General features: G+C 40.7%; 1 protein-coding gene across 12 annotated transcripts in view; it reads right to left on the reverse strand.

Annotated features, from left to right (window-relative positions):
- MYO1B (myosin IB) overlaps nucleotides 1-22,315 on the reverse strand; it is a 186,894-nt gene that overhangs the window by 119,868 nt on the left and 44,711 nt on the right. For all 12 annotated transcript variants that reach the window (XM_017500671.2, XM_037728546.1, XM_037728545.1 and 9 more), the window contains exon 3: nucleotides 14,944-15,059. In XM_017500671.2, coding sequence (XP_017356160.1) covers nucleotides 14,944-15,059 — 116 coding nt within the window. The remainder of the gene's footprint in view (nucleotides 1-14,943; nucleotides 15,060-22,315) is intronic.

The raw sequence follows: 22,315 nt of genomic DNA on the forward strand, positions 1-22,315 counted from the left end.
GAAGCAGCAGCAACACTGCATGGCCAAATGTGAGCCCTTAGAGACCCATCGTTCATGAAAATACAGAGGATAAAAGTAGAAATGAAACCCTCCGGTCTTAAGCAGGTAACCTAAGATCTTCCGCAGGTAACCTATGATTATGCCTGCTTGTGTTTTCCCAGGGTAGAGGTCTGTGGTGCAAACCACCCCAATCATCTCTCCCTCCAGGTGCTTCCTAGGTTTTGGATGTTGACGTGGACTGAAGAAAAAAGATTAGTAGAAAATGTATATATTCTAACTTATTCCTCTATTGTTAAATTTATATGAAACTAGGCTAAGTCATCTTTAAGGCTTAGGAAGTTCCTACTGTAATTGAGGATATGAGGACATTCTTTTTGGATCTCAAGCTGATCACCTATGCATCCAATGAACGCTAATATTCTAAGGGGAAGGCTTCATGGGGCTTTGTAGGGGTTAATAAAGGTTAAAATAAGTATTCTTCATAGCAAATGCTGCCCCTCCTAAATAACATTGTGACTCATCACCAATAGCAACTACAAGCTCTGTTGTAAAACAAATGAATTAACATCTGTTTACACTTATATCATTTCCACATTAAATCATTCACCATTCATTCATTAAAACATCACATTTACACACATATACATTTAGGCATATTTAACAAGTCTGACATTTTTTTCTGGTTGATGACTGAAATGCAAGATGGCAATTTTTCCAGACACACAGTTTGTAATTTTAAGTAATTTTCTTATCCCAAACTCTCCTATTACTTTGGAATAACCTTCATAATCCTTCAATCTTCCCGATGATTCAAGCAGATTGGTATTGGAATGTTTTATTAAAAGTAAAAAATAGCTCTACATTCTCAACTCTAACACCGTTTCCCTTTCCTGACATTCAGGGCCATATGCCATAGCCAAAACAAGTCTTTTGCTTTATCTTCTATACACTACAAAAGACACCTACTTCAAGAATTCCTTCTTTGGGTCAGGCATGGTGGCTCATGCCTGTAATCCCAGCACTTTGTAAGGCTGAGGCAGGCAGATGACTTGATGTCAGGAGTTTGAGACCAGCCTGGTCAACATGGTAAAACCCCTTCTCTACTAAAAACACAAAAATTAGCCAGGCATGGTGGTGCATGCCTGTAATCCCAGCTACTTGGGTGGCTGAGGCAAAAGAATTGCTTGCAGCCGGGAGGCAGAAGCTGCAGTAAACTAAGATCGTGCCTCTGCGCTCCAGCCTGGGCGAAAGAGTAAAATTCTGTCTCAAACAAACAAACAAAAAAGAATTTCCTCTTTAAGACTCAACACAAGTGGCACCTTCAGAATTTCTGAACCCACCAATTTTTCTGTGCTTCCAACTTGTTTTTTGTAAGTATACTGTTATATTAAAATGCGGCTTATGTAGCCACCTGCAACCCAAAGACAGGTGGGCGATCCTCAAAGACAAAAACCATGTCATCCACAGTTTCTAACAAATAGCAGCCCTCCCACCCCCCGCCAATACATTCATTCATTCACTCACTCCACCAATATTTATGGAGTGGCTGCTCTGTGCCAGGCATTGTTCTTATTACTATGGATACAGGGATGGTAAAATAAAGCACAAGTGCTCACAGAGATGCCATTCTAATGCAGAAGACAATAAAGTAACAAACGAGTGAGCCCATGGTGAGATGTCAGGTAAGAACAAATGCTGTGAAGAAAAATAAAGTAGTCTAAGTGAATAGCAGGTGATTGAGGCAGAAATGGCTATTTCAGGGAGTGTAGTTAGAGAAGGTTTCTCTGACTACTGAGCCATTTTCTGACTGCAGTAAGACAGCAAGTCAGCCCCTCTATGGCATAAGAATGATGCTGGCAGTGGCAAGTTCAAGAAGCACCGAGGAAGACAGTGTGGCTGGGGAGAGAGGGTGAGAGGGAAGTGGCCAGTGTCCAGATCAAGGGGAGCCACTGCAGGTTTTTGAGCAGCAAAGAAAAACAATCTGATGGAGATCTTTAAAAAAGATCACTCTAGGCAGCAGCCATAACATTAATGGAGAAAAGAAAGTTGGGGGTTGAGGGGAGGGAGGAGGAGGCAACAGGAGAGTTGAAACAGGGACACAGTTAGGAGGCTACCACCATAATCCAAGCAAAGGAGCGTGGTGGCCTGGGCATGCACGGCGGCCATGGTGGTTAGGCTGATCAGGCTGGGATGCATAAGACCTGATGATGGACTGAGTGTGCAGTAGGAGAAAAGGAAAAAACGGTTTTTGCCATGAGTAGCCAAAGGATGATGCTGCCACTGAACAAGGTGAGAAAGAGAAGAGGGAGTGGGGCAATCCTAAGTCTGGCTGGAAAAATGCCAAGGTTTGAGATGCTCTTATCCAAAGAAACACTGCAGAGCTGAACACAGCTGGACTGCCTGCGGGTCAGGCGAGAGATCCGGGTGGAGCTCTAAATCAGGGAGGCATCGTCAGCACACAGAGGGTATTTGAAGCCCACGTGGGCTCATCGAAATAGTGCCTACAGAGGAGAAAAGCAAAGGTTCCAGAGTGGAGCCCCTGTCGAGGGGATGTTGAAGGGATGTTGAGGCTGGAGATGGAGCAGGCAGCAAGGTGGGGGGGAAAGACAGGAAAGTGTGGAGGCAAAAGCCAAATTTTAAAAGAGTTCCAGGAAGGAGCTGGTCATGTTGCCAAACGTTGCTGATTAAGACAGAGGAGGATTCAAAATTGACCATTGGATTTGATAACATGGAGGTCACAAATGATCTTGAAAAGAAGTTTTAGTCGAGCAGGGGATGAAAGCCCAATCGGAGTGACTTAAAAGTAAAAGAGATGAACTAGAAACAGTAAGCAGACACAACTTTTCAAATAGTTTGGTAATAAAAGAAAACCAATGGTGTGGTAGCTAGGAGATGTGAACTCAAGAGAAACATTGCAGCACGTTATATTGGTGGGAATGGAAGAAGAAAAAAAAAGGTAACGCAGTACAGAGGGAAGATAATAAGAGAGGTCCTCCAGGACTCGGAGGGGTTGGATGGGATCCCAGGCACACAACACTCAAATGTTTATTGAGTTGAACTGTTGCTACCCTTAGACATGTCTTGGAAAAAGGTGGTCCACTAATTCAGTTTCTAAAATTCTATACAGAAACTCCAACAATAACCTGGCTTCAGGAAGGCAGCATTCAAGTATTTCAGGACAAGCTTTCTACGACTTCTTAAGAACAATGTATACACATGTCCACATCTATGGTTATAAGAAGAGGTGTATCTGGTCTTTGTCTCAGGTTCCTGGCACAGAGCTCCTAAAACCTTTGGAATTTCCTGTGTGATAGAATTATCTTGTATTATTCACAACAAGTCCCTTTCACTTATACCTGAGGTTATGTAAATGAGGAGACTCAGGTGGGGCCCCTGAGTAGCATCAGGATAGGAATGTTTACCAGGAAGACCAAGGCGGTGATTAGAAGTGGGGAACTTTCAATCCCACTTCCCCACCACCAGGGAGGGGAGGGGAGCTATAGATTGGGTTATAAAAACTTGAGCACGATTCTGGTTTTTCTTAGTGGGGATAAAGGGATCTAGGTTGGTGAACAGACTGACATGCTGGGAAGGTGGTATTCCCAGCGTGCACGGAGGCTCTGCATACACGCCCCCCCCCCCCACTGTGCCCTCTGCAGCTCTTCCAGTGGACTGTTCCTGTGTTGTATCCTTTATAACAAATCAGTAAATGTTAAAACACAAAAAAAGTGTCTTCCTGAGTTCTGTGAGTTGTTCTAGCAAATTCTTGAACCTGAGGATCATGGAAACCCCCAAATGTGTGGGGATGGCTGAGCAGAAGTGTAAGTAGCCAGGGCACCCCATTTGTGGCTGGTGTCTGAAGTGGGACACTCCTGTAGGACTAAGCCTTTGACCTGCGTGGTCTATGCTAACTCTGTGTAGTGTCAGAACTGAATTTGCCAGAGGCGTTAGAACCAGAGCAACTCCATCTTGAATAGGGGCTCAATAAAATAAGGCTGAGATCTACTGGGCTACATTCCCAAAAGGTTAGGCATTCTTAGTCACAGCATGAGATAGGAGGTCAGCACAAGATACAAGCTGTAAAGACCTTGCTGATAAGACAGGCTGCGGTAAACAAGCTGGCTAAAATCCACCAAGATGGTGAAGCAACTGACCTCTTGGTGGTCCTCACTGCTCATTATACACTAATTATAATGCATTAGCATGCTAGAAGACACTACCACCAGGACAGTTTACAAATGCCATGGCAACGTTGGAAAGTTACCCTACATAGTCTAAGAAACAGGAGGAACCCTCAATTCTCGGAATTGCCCTCCCCTTTCCCAGAAAACTCATGAATGATCCACACCTTGTTTAGCATGTAAGCAAGAAATAAACATAAAAATGGGCAACTAGCAGCCCTCAGGGCAGCTTTTTCATGGGATGAAATAGCCATTCTTTATTTTTTTTACTTTCTTAATAAACTTGCTTTCACTTTACTCTGTAGATTCACCTCGAATACTTTCTTTCACAGGATGGAAGAACCTTCTCTTGGGGGACCCCTTTCCAGTAAACAAATTGAATTGTTGGACACCCAGTTAGTGTCAGACAACCGGTGTTGGGGGGAAAAATTCACATACCTGGTATCAGAAATGATATTAGAAACATACAATTATCTGCTGTCAATAACCTGGAGCCATGCTCCTCTGGGCACCCACCGTTGCTTCATAAGACTATCTCTAGGCTATTTCAATTTGAGGGTTGCTTGGGACTCTGAACCTCTCCATCCCAGCCAGGACTTGTGACTTGCCTCTGATGCCCCTTTCTCCCTCTCTCTTCACCTCTTCTGGTCAGCCACTGCATCCTGTGGATTTGCCTCTAAAGTGTCCTTCCCATCCCCAGATGAGCCTTCTGTCCTTGTCCCTTACTGCAAAAGCCTACCAGGTCCCTAAACCTAAACCTCTCCTTGAGTTTCTCTTTCCCTGAACACCCAGAGCAGTTCAAATTCCCAGGCTGATCTTATCTTTCCTCCTACCTGCTTATAAATCTTTAGCGCACACATTCTTCATGACCTGGGTCTACTCTTCCTCTTCCACCTCATCTGCCCCTCCCCAGCTTGCACTCCACGTTCCAACCTCAGGAGCCACACGCACTGAGATCACTGACGTGCCACACTACTCTAGCTCTGTCTGTCTCCCCTTCAGACCTTTGCATCTGCTGTTGCTTCTGCCTAGAACATTTTTCTCCCAGCACATCACGAGTCTCTTCCTCTTACCCCTAGAGGATGATACTGAAATATAGCATCTCAGTAAGGTACTCCCTGGCTACCCTATTTAAAACTAAACCAGCTCCGGCGCCCCCACAGCCCTGATGCCCCTTCCCAGCTTTAAGTTTCTCCACAGCACTTGTCAGCATCTAAAATATCATTTGTTTTATTAACTTCTCTTGTGTTTTGTCTCTCTCTGTGCTAGAACGGAAGCCCAAATGGGTCAAGATTTTTGTCCACTGTGTCCCCAATATCTACACTATTACATGGCGCACAGTAGGCACTCAAATAATGTATGATGAATAAGTCAACACTGTTCCCTCTGACTGGAAAATTCTCTCCTGAGCCTAGAGTCCTATTCTTCATCCATGCAGCAAACTCATCACCCAAGGGTCCCCCATCCCATCTCCTAGCTCCTCAGGCAGGGTTATACGCCATTTTCCAGGGGAACCACGCCACTTACTGCTCATGCTCAGCCTCTTCTGTGAGTGTAAGGAGCACTATTCATAATTATGATGCTACAACAGGAGGCACCTGGGCTGTCCAGGGCAAACCTTCTCTATTTATTTATCAGTCTGTCTCCCACACCAGCCTGTGAATCCTTAAGGGCAAATTCATCTTTGTATTCCCAGCACCTCAACATGTGGTGGATGCTTAATCATGTTTATCAGATGGATGAACAATCACTTGTACTTGGGAATCTGGGGTCCCTGGGACAGGCTGGAACTGGAACCTGGGGCTGGTATGCCTGGGCCTGTTCCCCTCTACGTGAGTTTCTGCCCCTGTGGTGGCCTCATCTCCACGCTCAGTTCCCCAATCTCATGAGTGGGGCCTCATACTCGCTCTGCTGAACTCCTTCCTTATCCCTGGCTTTGCTAACTCCCTGGGCTGGCTGGCTGGGGACCAGCTTTTGTCAGCCCCTGTTCAGACAAACTCCCACAGGGCTCCTTTGGCCCTACCTACCCTGCCACACCAATCCCAGCAACAGATCATGGCAAAGATTCCAATTTCAACAACAAAGGGGTGGGGCCAGCACCCCTCCTGCCTCCCTAGACAGGGCTCCCCAGGTGGGTTCCAAGTGTAGCTCTCTCTGTCAGGGATGAAGTAATTATACTAATCCTTCTCAAGGCTGAGGCCTTAGTGCTGCTTCTCCAGATGAAATGGATCTTTTCCAAAGTGTTACAGAACTTCTCAGAGCCTGTCAAAGGCCAGCTACATTTTGGCAGGAAGCAGCTGTTTTGCTGAGAACCAAACTTTTTCCTTTAAGATTATATCACTGAAATTATCACATATGCTGGTGTGAACATAGGCTTGGCTTCACAAACCACATTTATACAATAATCTCTTTCGAGTCTGAGATGTGCCTTTGGTGAGAAGGGATATAAACTCTAATTGGGGGCCTAGACATTAGGATTGTGAAACTGCCCAGATGTACCAGAAATACTTTTCAATTAACAAATGTATTCTTACCTCATAACAATTTTCATGATAAAAACATCAGGCTGGCATCAAACCAACCTTCCTACTTGAGTTTTAAAAGCTTCAGGATCTGGAAGAAAAATTAGCTGAGGTCTCTTTCTGCTAAGAGTATATATTCTGAAAAGAAACTGTTTTGAAAATAGCCCCAGGAAAGCAATACACTGGGAAGAAAATTTTGAGAGTCAAAGGCAGGAAGTTCAATCCGTGGAGCATTTACAGAAGCTGATGAGGTGTGAGGCTCAGAGATGTTTCCCACTGCAGACCCGGCCTCAGGGAGCTGTCAAGTCAACAGCGGAGCTTGACCACACCATGGATGCTACACTGCTGATGTGAAACTCGCCCATGTCAAGAAGTTTTCTAATCCTTGTTGTCCAGAATCAAACAAACATTCCCCCAAGACTGACAGCAAACACAGTGCCTGCCTTCTGCTTATTTTGACCCATGACAGTCATGCATAAAAGGAAAAGGGTAATTTTGGCTATTTTCAAGATGGTGTCATTACACACGAGATGTTTATTTAAGGCATCTAAACTGGAAAGCAAACAAAGCTCTGATTCCCTTCTGTACAAGCTACTTGTGTAGATCCAAGGCCTGGACAGATGCAAAGCCTTGCAGACCACAGCCTTTCGTCTACTGACTTAAACTGCCTTAGATATGGCTCAGAGGGGGTTTTGTAAGAATATCCTTTAAGATTCAATCTTTTCTTTCACAAAAGCTTCCCTTCCTCTGCTCTTCCCTTTTTCCATCCTAACCAATTGAGTGAACACTCTTGGCTTCTAAATACTTAAGCTGGAATTTAGTCTCTCTCATGAAGACAGGAATTTTATCTGTTTTATTCACTGATGTATCCCAGTGCCTAAAAGACTGCCTGGTACACGGTAAGCTCTCACTAAATATTTGCTCCGTAAATGAACATCTCTTCTACAGCAATAAATAAAAAGAATGCTAGATGGGAAAGCATAAAACCCTTTTTTGCAACTTATTTTTGGAGATGTACTGGATCAATCTGAAGGCTCAACTATTCCAAAAGTAAAACGAAAGAAATAACACAGCAGCTCGGCGACATCACATCAACACACACACGCACACACACCCCTGAGAAAGCACTTTCACATCCAGTTACACAAGCAATCTCTACAGGAGAATTCAGAATCTAGCTGTCATAAGAAATCTCCAAATAAACACAACTTTATCTACAGAATTTCAACTCTGTTGCGGAGAAAAATACTGACTACGTAAAAGAAATAATGTGTGAGTCTTCTGCCCTGCAATCTGAACCGAAGCTCTGTAGACTCAACCACAGCACGGGTACATTTTGAGATACAGCCAGAAATGTTCTTTATAACATTATTCTGGTTCACCTTGAACGGAGTAAAATGGTAACAGGATCAAAAAGGCCGTAAAACACACGAGCGTTACAGCAACATCATTCATGAGCAATGGCATGTGGTCCGGAAAAATCAGTCTGGCCCAAAAGTAGGAGTCAAAGAGTCCACAGACAGAGGGCTCACAGCCGGACAACTGACATTAGCACCATCCCAGATCCCCCCACTAATTACTTACCCATTTTTTAGTGTGGGTAACCAGAAATTATTCAAAGCTGTAAGCCACTAAGTTTTAACATTTGTTGCTGAGTTTTTCCATTTACTAACAGGGAAAGACTGCTTACATTGTGATTGCAATGCCTAAGGTAATACGGCCACCACATTATATACTAACTTAAGAAGGACACATTTCAGCTCATTCCTGGGCTAGGACCACCAGAGGGCTTGTTGTCAGGTGCCACAAGATACAGTATTCTTCTTCTAGTGGCGAGTTCTCTCCAATAGGCACACAGACAACATGAACATATTGAAACTGAACAAATACTTAGAGTTGAAGAGCACCATAAAAATATTTTTGCTTTAAAAAAAATGAAAAAAAATTCTTGTTATACTGCATGAAATTTTGAATAAACTCCACAAATATCCAATCAAGTACGTTTTTATTTCATTGAACGCTCAGTTATACCACAGGTAAAATGTAATGAAAAGTCACTTAAAATCTCTTTTATTTTACAGTTGTTGAGCTCTGAAGACAAAAGCACTGGAGACAGCCACAGAAATGTGCAGAATAAAGACTCTAACCTAGAAGCTTCTATCTCATGCAAGAGGGTGACACCAACACCCACTCAGCCATAGTAAGAAGAGGTGGTGTGTAAGGCCACATGAGCGGTCTAATAACTCAGGGCCAATGCAAGTGCCTTGTGGGTTATGCTGGGGCTGACCAAGCCTTTCAGACAGACCACAGGAGACTGGCAGGATTTTAACAATGGAGAAAAGGATAAAGTAGGAGACGTGGAAAGAAGACATGAATGGCTCTAACTCAAGAGGAGAGTCCACAAAGGAGAGGAGTGTGTCGGGGGAGAGCAGGGAGGAACGCTAAAGCTGGACTGCAAATGGCCTTGAACACGAGGCCAAAGGAACTGGGAGTAACAGGGAGCCTATGAAGGCTTCTAGGAAGCGGGGTAACATGATCTGATTTTAGAAGATCCATCTGTTGGCGATAAACTGCCATCAACTGCTGCAAGGTCAAAATCACACAACAAAAAAGGCCAGTGGATCTGGGAACTAAAATAGCTGAAGGTGCACTGTCACAGTGCTATTTCAACCAAGTGGAAGGAGACTAAGTATTGGCTGAGTATCCTTTAACTTAGCCAAAACGTTTGGGACTAGAAGTGTTTTAGATTTCAAATTTTTTCCGATTTTGGAATAACTGCAGATGCAAAATTATCTTGGGTATAGGACCCAAGTCTAAACACGAAATTCACTGATGTTTAATATATACCTTATACACATAACCTGAAGGTAATTTTATTTTTATCTTGGGGAATAGAATCAATTCTATGTTGCATGACCACATTTTGACTGCATTTGGAGGTCAGGAGTGGTGTTTTCCACTTGGGGTGTCATGTTGCAATCAAAAAGTTTCTGATTTTGGATCATTTCAGATTGCGGATTTTCAGATTAGGGATGCTTAACCTGTAGTTTCATTCTTTCTCTCATCTATCCCTTCTCAGCCTTTCCTTATCGATGCTATTTGGGAATCTGACGCAGTTCTCAGTGAATCCAGTTGCTAAGTTTTCTGAAATGTACTAAGTCTTCCCTGGAATACATTTTTTACATTTCTTATTTTCAAATAACTTAAAAATCTTACTGGAAAGACATCACTTACCTAATTAGACAAGCAAATGGTGGTATAGACTCTGCCACACAGCATAGCCACATTTCCTTGGGGATGCCACCCAATGATATTCTGCTCAAAGGTGTGGCTTAACATATAATGGGACAGGAGTTGAGAAAAGGAAAGGAGCTGCAGAGGAGGAGTCCAGCTGAGGAGTTACATGTTTGGGGGACTAACAGTCCCACAAATGATAACAGGAAGCTATTTTGAAGAAAAAAAAAAAAGAAACCAATCTATACATTTCCATGATCTGAAAGTCATACACTTACACAGAATGGGATTATTTTTTAATTATCTAAAATTTAAAGAAAGATAAATTTCAGACACTTTCAAAAACATGTGAATTACAAAAGTATCTGGGTGCTTTTGCAGACTAACAGTGGATACAGCTCAAATTAAATTCCAAATGTAAGCCAGACATAGTGGCATGTGCCTATAGTCCCACCTACTCAGGAGGCAGGACGATCTCTTTAGTCCAGAAATTGAAATCAGCCTGGACGACATAGCGAGACTTTATCTCTTTATTAAAAAANAAAAAAAAAAAAAAAAGGAAAGGAAGAAAAGAAAAGACCAGACCAGGTGCAGTGGCTGACACGTGTAATCTCAGCACTTTGAGAGGCTGCAGCAGGCGGATCACAAGGACAGAAGTTCGAAACCAGCCTGGCCAAGAAGGTGAAACCCCATCTTTACTAAAAATACAAAAATTAGCCAGGCACGATGGTGGGCACCTGTACTCCCAGCTACTCAGGAGGCTGAGGCAGGAGAATTGTTTGAACCCAGAGGCAGAGGTTTCAGTGAGCCAAGATCCCTCCATTGCACTCCAGCCTGGGGGACAGAGCAAGACTCCAACTCAAAAAAAAAAAAAAATTTAACAAGTAAATTTCAAATGTAATATTGTGGAAGTTAATTGGCAAAGTTTCAAAGTATGTAGTCTGAGCAGCTGTTTAAGTTGTTCTCTATTCAAACTGGAACTAAATTCATGAAATGTTTATAGTTAGAATGCATCAAAAGGAAAGTCATCTCACCTACCCTCTTACATCACAAACATCCTGCTTGAGAATGCCAGGTTGTTTTAGTAGGGAACCAAGTTAGCATTGACCCTGTTTCAAAATACTGTCAAAGATGAACATTCACAAAGAATAATGCAGGAAATTACATTAAAGGAAACAGCAAACGTCCCATCATGCAGAAAGTGGTAAGACAGAACATGCGAGAATGCTGGAAGTGTGTCCCACACACCTTATTATTACAACAATTGCTATAATTCTCATTGTTAGTAGAAGCAGCTCTCCTTTCCCACAAAGTTACAGCAGATTCCATGCTAAGCACTTTATATATATTAGATCATTATACTATCTAAATATCAACTACATATTTCGCCCTTACAAAAATCCCAGGTCTTAATTAATAATTCTTTTCCCATTGAATAAGCAAATTATTTAATTTCTCTAAGCTGAAGTTTCTTCAAGTAATTTTCTCAAGATTACATAGCTTGTAAATGGAAGAACTGGGACTTGAACTCAAGTCCTGTTGACATGTCTTTAAATGAACCCTTATCAAATTCTTAGACAACTCATCCCTTAAAAAAGCATTAAACTGTAAATGTGGCAAAAGCAATAGATCTAGCCTCAGCGGGGAGCAAGTGAGGCAAGTTCCTCCCTAAAGAGGTCTTCTGCAATTTGAGGTCTGAAGGAAGACCGCGAGTTGCTTTGGAGAAGAAGAGAAAAGCATTCCAGGCAGAAAGCACAGAATTCTGTGCAAGGACGCTCTCGTGGGAGGGAATGAGGTGAGGGTGGGTGAGGACTGAGAGAACAAAGCAAGATGGGGGGAATGAGAGGGATCTGGCAACCTCAGATGCATTAGTAAAGCTGTACCTTGCCCACCATGTAAGTGCTTTGTAGGCCATGGTAAAAAGTCTTTTTCTTATTGTAAGCACATTGAGGATGTATTTGATTTTAGTGCTGGTGATGGTTCTTTTCCCTGGGGGTGAGGGGTGTGAACTAGAGTAGCTGCGCCATGCTGCCTCCTACAGGAATCTTCTAGGTGCCAGGATAAAAATGTATATTCTGGAGCATGAACTTCTATGATCTAGAATAGACTTCTAAACATTCTCTATCAAATATTATATATCTAAATATTCCCAGAGGGCAGATTTAAGCTGAAAATGCAAAAAGAGTATGTGGACAATTGCTGGAGGTAAACTGAGGCATAGTCAAGATTATCCTGGAGGGTTTGTGGTGCAGAAACAGGTGCACCAAGGGTAGCGGGGTGGAAGTACACAGGAAGAGTCCTGTCATGAAAATGGCGAGCCCATTTCCAGCCAAGAGGGGCAACTTGGCCAAGATGTCAATACCCTGGCTTCACTCCCATCAGCTGTGTGGCTTTGGATAAGTTTCTTGATCTTTCTGTGACAATTTCCCCATTTGTAATAGTTCCTACCTCACAAGATTATTTTGAGAATGAAATGAGTTATAAAACATATAAAATATTATCTCCAGGTGGATAATGAATAAAAGGAGAAAAAAACATATAAAATATTTAGAGCAGTACCCACATATAGTAAGTACTTAATAAATCTTAGCCATAAATATTTTTGTTATTACTACTACTATCATTGTTAAAGATCACAAATTGCAGTAAGTAGTTGAGAAAGGAAAGAAAAACATTTTAAATATAGATCTAAAGCAACACATTCTCAGACATACATGTGCATAAGAATCACCCAGAAACCTTGTGAAAAATGTAGATTCCTGGCTTATCAGAGGTTAAGACCTAGGAAACCAGATTTTTTCATAAGCCACTGGGGGAGATTCTGATACGATTGGTCCAAGCAACATATTTTGAGAAGTGGAGCTTCGAGGTCTAGAATTTAAAATATTCAGGTATCGAGTAAAGCATGTCATCACAGGGCTTAACTACCAGGTTAACTTTATAAAACAAATTTCAGATTTTCTTTGTCTTAAGGCAAAATGAAACAGGATCACTTGCATTATCTACTTCTAGAAGAAAACTAAATAATTAGAAATGGCTTGACTGGTAAAATACATAGTGTTTAGTTTTTAATAACCATTTGCATGCATTTAAATAATAAATAATCTTTAGTTCCAAACAGCCCAAATATATTACTGCATGCTGTGTTATCAAGAGAAACTAAAATAAGCATCTGGACAGTGGTATATATATGTTCCTTAGTTATTAGATTTTATGTTCTAACAAAATTAATAAAGCCAATCTTTAATCATACAGAGAAAATCCTTTCTGCTAGGACATAATGAAGACTTTCTGCAGGTTCTTTCACTTCGGCTCAGGGTTTCTCAGCCTTGGCACTATGGACATGGTTAACGGGTAATGCTTTAGTGTGGGCTGCATGTGCACTGAAAGATGCTTAGCAGCACCCCTGACCCACTAGCAGCAAGCGCCCTCCAACCCCCAGTTTCACAACCAAAAATGTCTCCAAACATTGTCAACTGTCCCCGGAAGATAAAACTGTCTTATCTTGAGAACGACTGCTTTCGCTCAAGAGACTGAAAATGTACCAATATGCCAATGACAAATTAATCTTTTCCACAGTTAAGACATTTTCTGAACACTTCCTCTTCAATATCTACATGCACATATGTTTACATGCATTTTGAGACGATTTGGGGTTATTTGCAGCATATCATCTGTTTTGAGAGAAAAAGGATGATGCTACTGAGAAAAAGTAATAGCAACGGTGGTAACAATGAACATAATAGCTTCGTAAAATGACTCACACCTTCCAAGGCACTTCTGTATACATTAGTCTCGGCCCACATTCACCAGCAGGTCACAAATATTCCAAATTTGCATTCAACAGTTTATTGCGTGTCAGGTACTATGCTGCATCAACCAACTCCACTTCAAAAGACACCATGTGCCACTTGTAGCAACTGACAATCATACCTACATGGATTCTGGTAAAATACATGCATGCCCATAGGAGAGAAGGCAGGAAATGTTTCTGCCTAAGCAACAAGCGAAGAAGTCTGAGGCTCTCAACTCATTACACAACTTGGCCCAACTCAGCATATTTCTCTTTCCTTTTCTTTAAAGAAAAGGAAAAGTAAATGTCCAGTAGTGGACATGAGAATGTAGTGAACATATTCATCTTGAATCACTAAAATGTAACAAAACCTGAGAAAGAAAAAGTTCAAGGTATTGTTTGTGATACTTTCTGGGTATTCTCCCTCTAACTTTCTTTTTCAGATATTTTTATTGGGGGGGAATCGAAAGTTCTAAAGTTGAATAACCTGGTTCTACCACTGATCTACCAAATCTAAAAAAACTTTTCCAGTGTTGTGTTTCAGTCATTAAGACTAGACAACAAAATTCTAGTAGCATAAAGTGGCTGAATCATTTGGTATCTCTTAATAAGCATGTCAACAAAGAACTATGAAGGAGCAGACAAACAGAATCTACAGGTACTGTGAAGGAATTATTTACACTAACAAGTGGCCTTCTTCAGAAAAATGAAACAAGCGACTTTCCAGATAAAGTGAAATCACTGGCCTATCCCACGTATCTGGGAATGATGTCTGCAAAAATTATAAACGGAAGGTATTGTTTGGTCCTTTTAGCCAAACACCATCACACAACCCAACACTTGGGATTTTTCTTGGCCCAACAAGACTATGAAAACGCTGCTTAGGCTCTTTATGATAATAAACAATGCACATTCCTGTTTTATTTGCAAAAATAATTAGTAGCAGCTGCTACTTGCACAGAATTTTGAGCAGAAAATATTTTACATCCTGAATCCAAATATTTCAGAAGTGTCTGACGTCAAATGAAGCATTCTGCCTTTTTTTAATTTAAAATAAATAACAATTAATATCTTCATACTTTTATCAAACTTTGAAAAAAAGAACTACTGACAAAAACATTTTCCTGAAACTCAAAAAAGACAGCTGCACACATCTGTCAACTACACATCTCTGGAGTAAAAGAGAAACTGAATGCTTTAGTACAGTACTTACATGTGAGGGCTCAGTTCATAAAAATTTCTGTTCCTGTATTCTTCCACTTTCTCTGGTGAATAAATGGGCAAAGATCGGTATGGGTTAACAGATATAACCACACTTCCAATGTATGTCTGCAAAAGACAGAACAGAACATGTCCATTAATTAATACACAAGATGTGTTCTAACATCTGAAGCTTTAGTGTCATTTGGTTTCGACCTTTTAAAATCAACACTAGTTCTGCTTCACCATTCACTGTATACTTTTTAAGAATGCTTTACATCTCTGAAGACAGATGGTGAACAATGTTTATTCATTTTGCTAATAAATGGAAACCATACATTTATATATTTTAAATCCTTTCAAAAATAAATCTCTGAACTAATTTATGATTATGGGTAAGAGTTCTCCAAAGCTCTGCTATACTTTCCAAAAATTTTGTCACCAACTACTGCTAACTGTAAGCAAGAGCCATGCTCTCCCTGATTCTGGACAGAGCTGCAGTTCCCTTCTTCCCTCATCTTAATCCACCTTTTCAGTCAACAGTAACCCAGGGTTCCCCTCCTTTCTACCCACACCTCATAGGGCCTCCCCTCTGGAACTGGCCCTCTATAAGTCTGTCAATCTTTCTACAATGGGCTCAGATCACGTTAAATTCAGTATCACAGCTGCAGTTATCTCCTGGACATTCAAACAACATAATCTCATTATATCTAATATACTACAATATCAGAATTTTAGTGTCAAATTTAAATGTACTTTCCAGAAAGTACATTTAATGTCGACATTTAAATTTAATGTCAAATTTACATTTAATGTACAATTTAAATGTACTTTCTGAGGGATCAATGCCATATTTTAGCATGCACTAACCTTCTCTTACTGAACTTTAAACCAGAACACGATTTCTCTACCTTTCTACTTTGACCCTAAATTCCTGGCAGCACCAGTGATGCTGGTTTAGTTCCTTTTGTGCAATGCCAAGGACAATGACACAAGCAAATGTCACTTAACTGTAACTTATCTTGGCAGCTCCATTTTCCCCTTCAGTTTCAACATCATAAAGACAGAAAAGGTAGAAAAAGATGTCAACAAAAGTGGTAAAGTGATAAACGAGGCGGTAAAGTGATAAACGAGGTGATAAAGTGATGAGCAATAAAACTTTTAAAAAGAAAAAGGTTCATAAAGGAAAGAAACAAACAAAAGGACAAAAGACCTTCAACTTCCCACCTGTCCAATGCCATCCCACAAAAGCATTTTTAGAGCAACAATTTTTTCCAGTATTAACACCACTGGGATTCAGAAAGATTGTCCAATCTTTCTAGAAAATTAAACAGAACAAAACATGAAGGAACGCAGAAATGTTCTGCTGACTTTTTTTTTTTTACAGAGGTCACAATGATATAAATTATGAAGTCTTTTCCCCCAAATTGGAAAACTGAACAGGATACACACACACACACACACACACACACACACACAGACACACACACACACTTTCATCCTATAAGAATATAATCTTGTCAAAAATAGACAAGATTGCTGCTGTAAAAGAAAACTCTCAGTTCCCATGTAATTTTTCACATTTATTTCTAACATTCTATCACTAGGACCCAATTAATCTGGCCTGATAAATGATAGCAAGACTTTCTCAAGGTTTCCTGGTTGGCCTCACACTGCAACCCACCTAGAAGATGGGAGATGTCTCCCAAGTACACTGTCACAGCAAACATCAGATGGGAGATTTCTGACACTGAATACTTGTATGAATAGCTTCTAGCTAATACATTAGGATTAGTAACCTTGGTAAATATGAAAATATAGCCATTGGTTATTTCTTTAACATCTGTTGGCTAAAAAATCAGCCATCTTTAAATAGAAAAGTACTATTTGAGTCCTTCTCCCTTTTTTGGTAACTTCTTGAATACAGTAATTTCTAAAATATATTGATTTGCTCTTTGCAGAGAAACTGGTTACTGAGTTGCTCTTTAAAACCAAACTTCATAGTGGCTAAATTCTTGATAAAAATCTGCCTCTGTGGCATTCTTGCATAGAAAACAAACTCTGCTGGCTCCAATTCAAAATCAAAAGCCATATTAATAAGCTATAAGTTTCTTTTTGTTCCTTGTGACTGCTACACATACTGAATTACGTGTGTGTGTTTCTCCCAAGCTGTATCTCCATCATCTAGAACAGTGTCTGGCCCATGATGATGTACAATAAATATTTGTTAACTAAGCAACCTAATCGCACAGGGTACATTCATCACGAATTGGAGGGGACGAACCACTGAAACACATATAATTATTCTTGCACTGAAATGTAACACCAAATATAACCATACTCAATGCCTAGCATTTTAATCAGCCTGTATGCTATGTGTTACTGTCAGAGGTGTTTGAACCAGAGCGACCCCATCTTGAACCAAAGCAACCCCATTTAACCCAGGGGCCAGGTAAAATAAGGCTGAGACCTACTGGGCTACATTCCCAGAAGATGATGCATTCTGAGTTACAGGATGAGGTAGGAGGTCAGCATGAGATACAGGTCATAAAGATGTTGCTGATAAAACAGTCTGCAGTAAAGAAACAGGCTCAAACCCCCTAAAACCAAGATGGTGATGACAGTGACCTCTGGTCATCCTCAGTGCCACATTCCCACCAGTGCCATGACAGTTTACGAATGCCATGGTAACGTCAGGAAGTTACCTTATATGGTCTGAAAAAGGGAGGCAAAAATAATCCACCCCTTGTTTAGCATATACTCCAAAAATAACCATAAAAATGGGTCTGCATATGAAAGCCATTCTTTATTCCTTTATTTTTTAATAAACTTGCTTTCACTTTACTGTATGAACTCACCCCAAATTCTTTCTTGTGTGAGATCCAAGAACCCTCTCTTGCGGTCTGGATTGGGATCCCTTTCCAGTAACATTACCATTGAACAAATCCCTAAATGTCATTTGACTCTGGTAGACTGTAAAACCAGCCAGAACTACTCTTTCCATCTCTGCATGCACCTCCCATTTGAAATATGACTTTGCTACTTTAAAGACAGTCTCTTTCTCCACTCCTTGAATTTGAATTTGTCTGTGTGACTTGATTTAACCAAAGGGACATTAGCAAATGAGACACAAGTAGAGGCCGGAGAAGCATTTGTGGATGAGGATGTTTCTCCTTTTTTATGACTGTGGTTTAGTTCCTTTTGTGATGTGAATGAGCTTGAGCTAGCTTGTCAGAGGTCCTGTGGAGAGCTAAGGTGTCCTGACCTACAGCTTGCTATTAGACATGAGTGAGGCCATCTTTTTTTTCTTTTTTTAAAATCATACATTAAGTTCTGGGGTGCATATGCAGAACGTGCAGGTTTGTTACATAAGTATACACATACCATGGTGGTTTGCTGCACCCATCAACCTGCCATTTACATTCAGTATTTCTCCTAATGTTGTCCTTCCCCCAGCTCCCCACTCCCAACAGGCCCTAGTGTATGATGTTCCCCTCCCTGTGTCCATGTGTTCTCATTGTTCAACTTCTACTTATGACTGAGAACATACAGTGTTTGGTATTCTGCTCTTGTGTTAGTTTGCTGAGAATGATGGTTTCCAGCTTCATCCATATCCCTGCAAAGGGCATGAACTCATCCTTTTTTTACTGCTGCATAGTATCCCATGGTGTATATGTGCCACATTTTCTTTAACCAATCTATCAATGATGGGCATTTGGGTTGATTCTAAGTTTTTGCTATTGTGATCAGTGCCGCAATAAACATACATGTGCATGTGTCTTACATCTTAAACCATCCAGCCCCAGTCAGGACACCAGCTGCCTAAAGCCACATGAGTGATTCCAGGTGAGACTAATGGAAAATATATAAAGCTAAACTCAGGCTAACTTGGTATCCCAGAGAATCACAAGCAAATAAATGGCTGCTTTAAGCCTTTAATTTCTGAGAGGTAGTTTGCTACATGGCAATAGCAACTGATACACCTATGTAAACCAAAAATAAAATTCTAAGGCCCCCCATCCATCAGAATAGACTTCCTCCTAGGCCAGAGTACTCTAAAATTTAACTGAAAGATTGATTCCAGCCATGATGGGAAGTAGGGGTGGAACATGCCTCATTATACCTCTCCAGCATTAAATATCAACGCAGACCTTAAGTCTGATAAGAAACATTTACAATCTATTGTCTCTAAAGCCAGCTACATAGAGGTTTCATCTGCATGGTAAAACTTTGGTGTTCACAACCTCTCATAATTCCTTTCTATTGATCCTTTCTATTGATAACTCTTTTGACCAATTGCCAATTAGATAAATTTTAAATCTACCTATACAACCTGGAAGCCTCACTCGTTGTTCTATCCTTCTAGACTGAACCAATGTATTTCTTAAATATATTTGACTGAAGTCTCACGTCTGCCTAAAATGTCCCTATCACCTTGGGCACATGTTCTCGGGATCTGAGAGGGTTGTGTTATGGGCCATGCTCGCTCATATTGGGCACACAATAAAACTCTTTAAATATTTTGGAGTTTGACTCTTTTCATCAATACCTACATGACTCAACCAACTAAAAATGGTGCCAAGCAGGACAAGTTTTATCCACCTAAATAAGCAAACATTAAAAGAAGCTATGCTCTCTCTCCATTCCACTTTACACAGCTCAGATATCCTCTTTATCCTCTGACTTTGAACTTCTAACAGGTTTGTCCTATACCTGCCCTGTTTATGGATTTCTTCCCTGAAGTTCTATGTGCATTAGCAAAAGGTTTAAATATTCCTACATGTGCCAGCAGAATAACTCAAATGTTCAAAATCACAACTCTCCATTTTCTGAGACACAGAAAGACATTCCCGATAGCAGCTGATAACTGGGTGGAGTTTAAATTCTATTCTAGTTGTACCAATTCTACATTCAGGTTAACTACAGCACCAGATTAAATCTCCTTTTCAAGGATCAGAACGATAGTGACCAGACAGTTCATTTTTACATCAACTAACATTTGAACTTGTGAATGAGATGTCATTTTTTTTATTATTATTTAAGACCTTAACAGGTGCTTGTGGTTTGTTGACTTTTTTGAAAAAAATCAAGTTGTAAACTTTTATTATAAATTAAAAACGAAGTTCTTAAAAAATCTCAACTTGACCAGATATGAAACAATTTAAAAACCTTTAAAGGCGTATTGAGAAAAACCAGGCTTTTTAACAAAACATGTTTGTTATTACCAAAAAGAGATGTCTTTAGGTAAAAATAATAAAAACCCCATGCTGCATAGATAATGCAGATAGTTCTATTTATCTGGTCAACAGGCAAAAAGCAAACACTTAAGGTCTTCAGCTCCAATCTTTGGTTCATTTCTTACTGCTGGAATTTCATATTTCTTCTTGTTGGATGACTAAATCAGATAATGGTAGAGATGGTAAGCCGGCATTTTCTCAGCCCTGCCCTGCTCCACCTTGGGAGCCAACAAATTCTCAGCTAGTGGATCGGCTGCTTTTGTCTCTTTGCCATCTTGTGGTTTAGGGTTTTCTGGGTGTCTGCATCACTAACTGAAGTTGCAGCGGTTTCGAAGTTGAGGTGGCTGCCGACCCATCTCCTTGATTTTCTTTATCCTCTTCATTGCTGTCCTCTCTAGGCTGTCTCTGGCGAGGAGGAGGGCCCCTGTGGAATCGTGGTCTATATCCCCAATGCATAGTCTGCTTGACTAGTACCTTGTTTTCCTGCACCCTCGAGGGGTCATTTTTTTTAACAAACAACTGCATAGTATTTACAGTTGGAATTTTCTTGTTGCATCATCCTCTAAAAAGGATGGTAAACCAACTCATTATGAAGTAACCACCCCAGCCATTTCTGGGCTCACCGGCTCCACATTTCTGAACCTCAGCTCTCTGGTCCACACCACCACTAACATGACAATGAAAAGCTCCCTCCATGCCACTGCTCAGCAGGACAGCCTCTGACACCCAGGAAGGGAAACCAAAGGAAAGGGAAGTGGGAGGGAAGGGAAGCAAACAAGAAAGAGAAGAAAAAGAGAAGGAGGAGAAGAAAAAGCTCTACCTTTCTATAAGTAGCACACTGAGATAGCAAGGTTGCATTTCATTTCTCAAGGGCAGACATTGAATCAAGAATGTACAAACATTCTTAAGTCAAAACCATCCCGACCTTCCTATTTCAAGTATCTCTAGCATTCCAAAACAGTTAATTCTTGAGTGTTCCTAGCATAATTACCATGAAAACAGAAGTCTTTTCTTGAGGACATTCAATCTAGCCACCTCCACTCTCCAAACCACTCAAAAGCCTTTGAGTAGTCAAAATACAACCTAAAGGCCATGTGTTTTATTCTACAAGAAAGTTCTTTCAGAACTCAATCCTCAGAGATTCTACTTCAATGGTATAGGGAAAGGCTAGGGCTCAGTACTTTTTTTTTTTTTTAAGAGAACCAACATAAACTAATGTGGAACCAGGGTTGAAAACCAATGTCTGTGGCCCCTACCTTCCAGACTCACAGCACCAGGTTTTACCCTCAATTGCAATAACCTGCTAGTGCTGCTGTTGGCCTATCGTCTACCTCACCTTCCCCTTTAAATATTCCTTCCTATGGAATTAATTCTGAAACAAAAAAAATTCCTTCTAGCCTCGCTCTCATTTTAGCCACATTTCTAGCCACATTTCTTGGCATAGTCTCAATAGACTACAGAAAAACTGCAGCAACATCTGTAAACTGGAAGAGGCAAAAAGGGGCATATTACAGCTGTGTATTTCAAATGTTTGATTACAACTCATTGTAAGAAAGAAAATTTTCATTGCAACCAAGTATGTGTATGTATGTCTATTTATGTGCACACACATACACAAGATAGAAAACTTCACAAAATCAAAAGTACCCTTCACATCGATATTTTTTGTTCAATTCTAATATTTCTTAAAAAATTTTAAAAAGCTGTTAACCCTAACTCACTAAATGATTTCCATGAGCAATTAATGATATGAAACTTGCGGTTTAAAAAACTGTGCTACACAGCACTCCTTAACCTTTCTTTAACTGTTGATCCCTTTGAGATACCAACAGAAGCGATGACTCTTCTCTTAGGAAAAACACACACACAGTCTGCATACATGTGATATACCAGGTTAAGACTCCCTCTGCAAGCAGAGAAACAACGGCCACTAATAGAAAATGAAGAGTAAAGCCGGGCACGGTGGCTCACGCCTGTAATCCCAGCACTTTGGGAGGCCGAGGCGGGTGGATCACGAGGTCAAGAGATCGAGACCATCCTCGTCAACATGGTGAAACCCCGCCTCTACTAAAAATACAAAAATTAGCTGGGCATGGTGGCGCATGCCTGTAATCCCAGCTACTCAGGAGGCTGAGGCAGGAGAATTGC

This window comes from Cebus imitator, unplaced genomic scaffold (assembly GCF_001604975.1).
Source record: "Cebus imitator isolate Cc_AM_T3 unplaced genomic scaffold, Cebus_imitator-1.0 Scaffold268, whole genome shotgun sequence".
In the NCBI taxonomy this organism is placed as follows: domain Eukaryota; kingdom Metazoa; phylum Chordata; class Mammalia; order Primates; family Cebidae; genus Cebus; species Cebus imitator.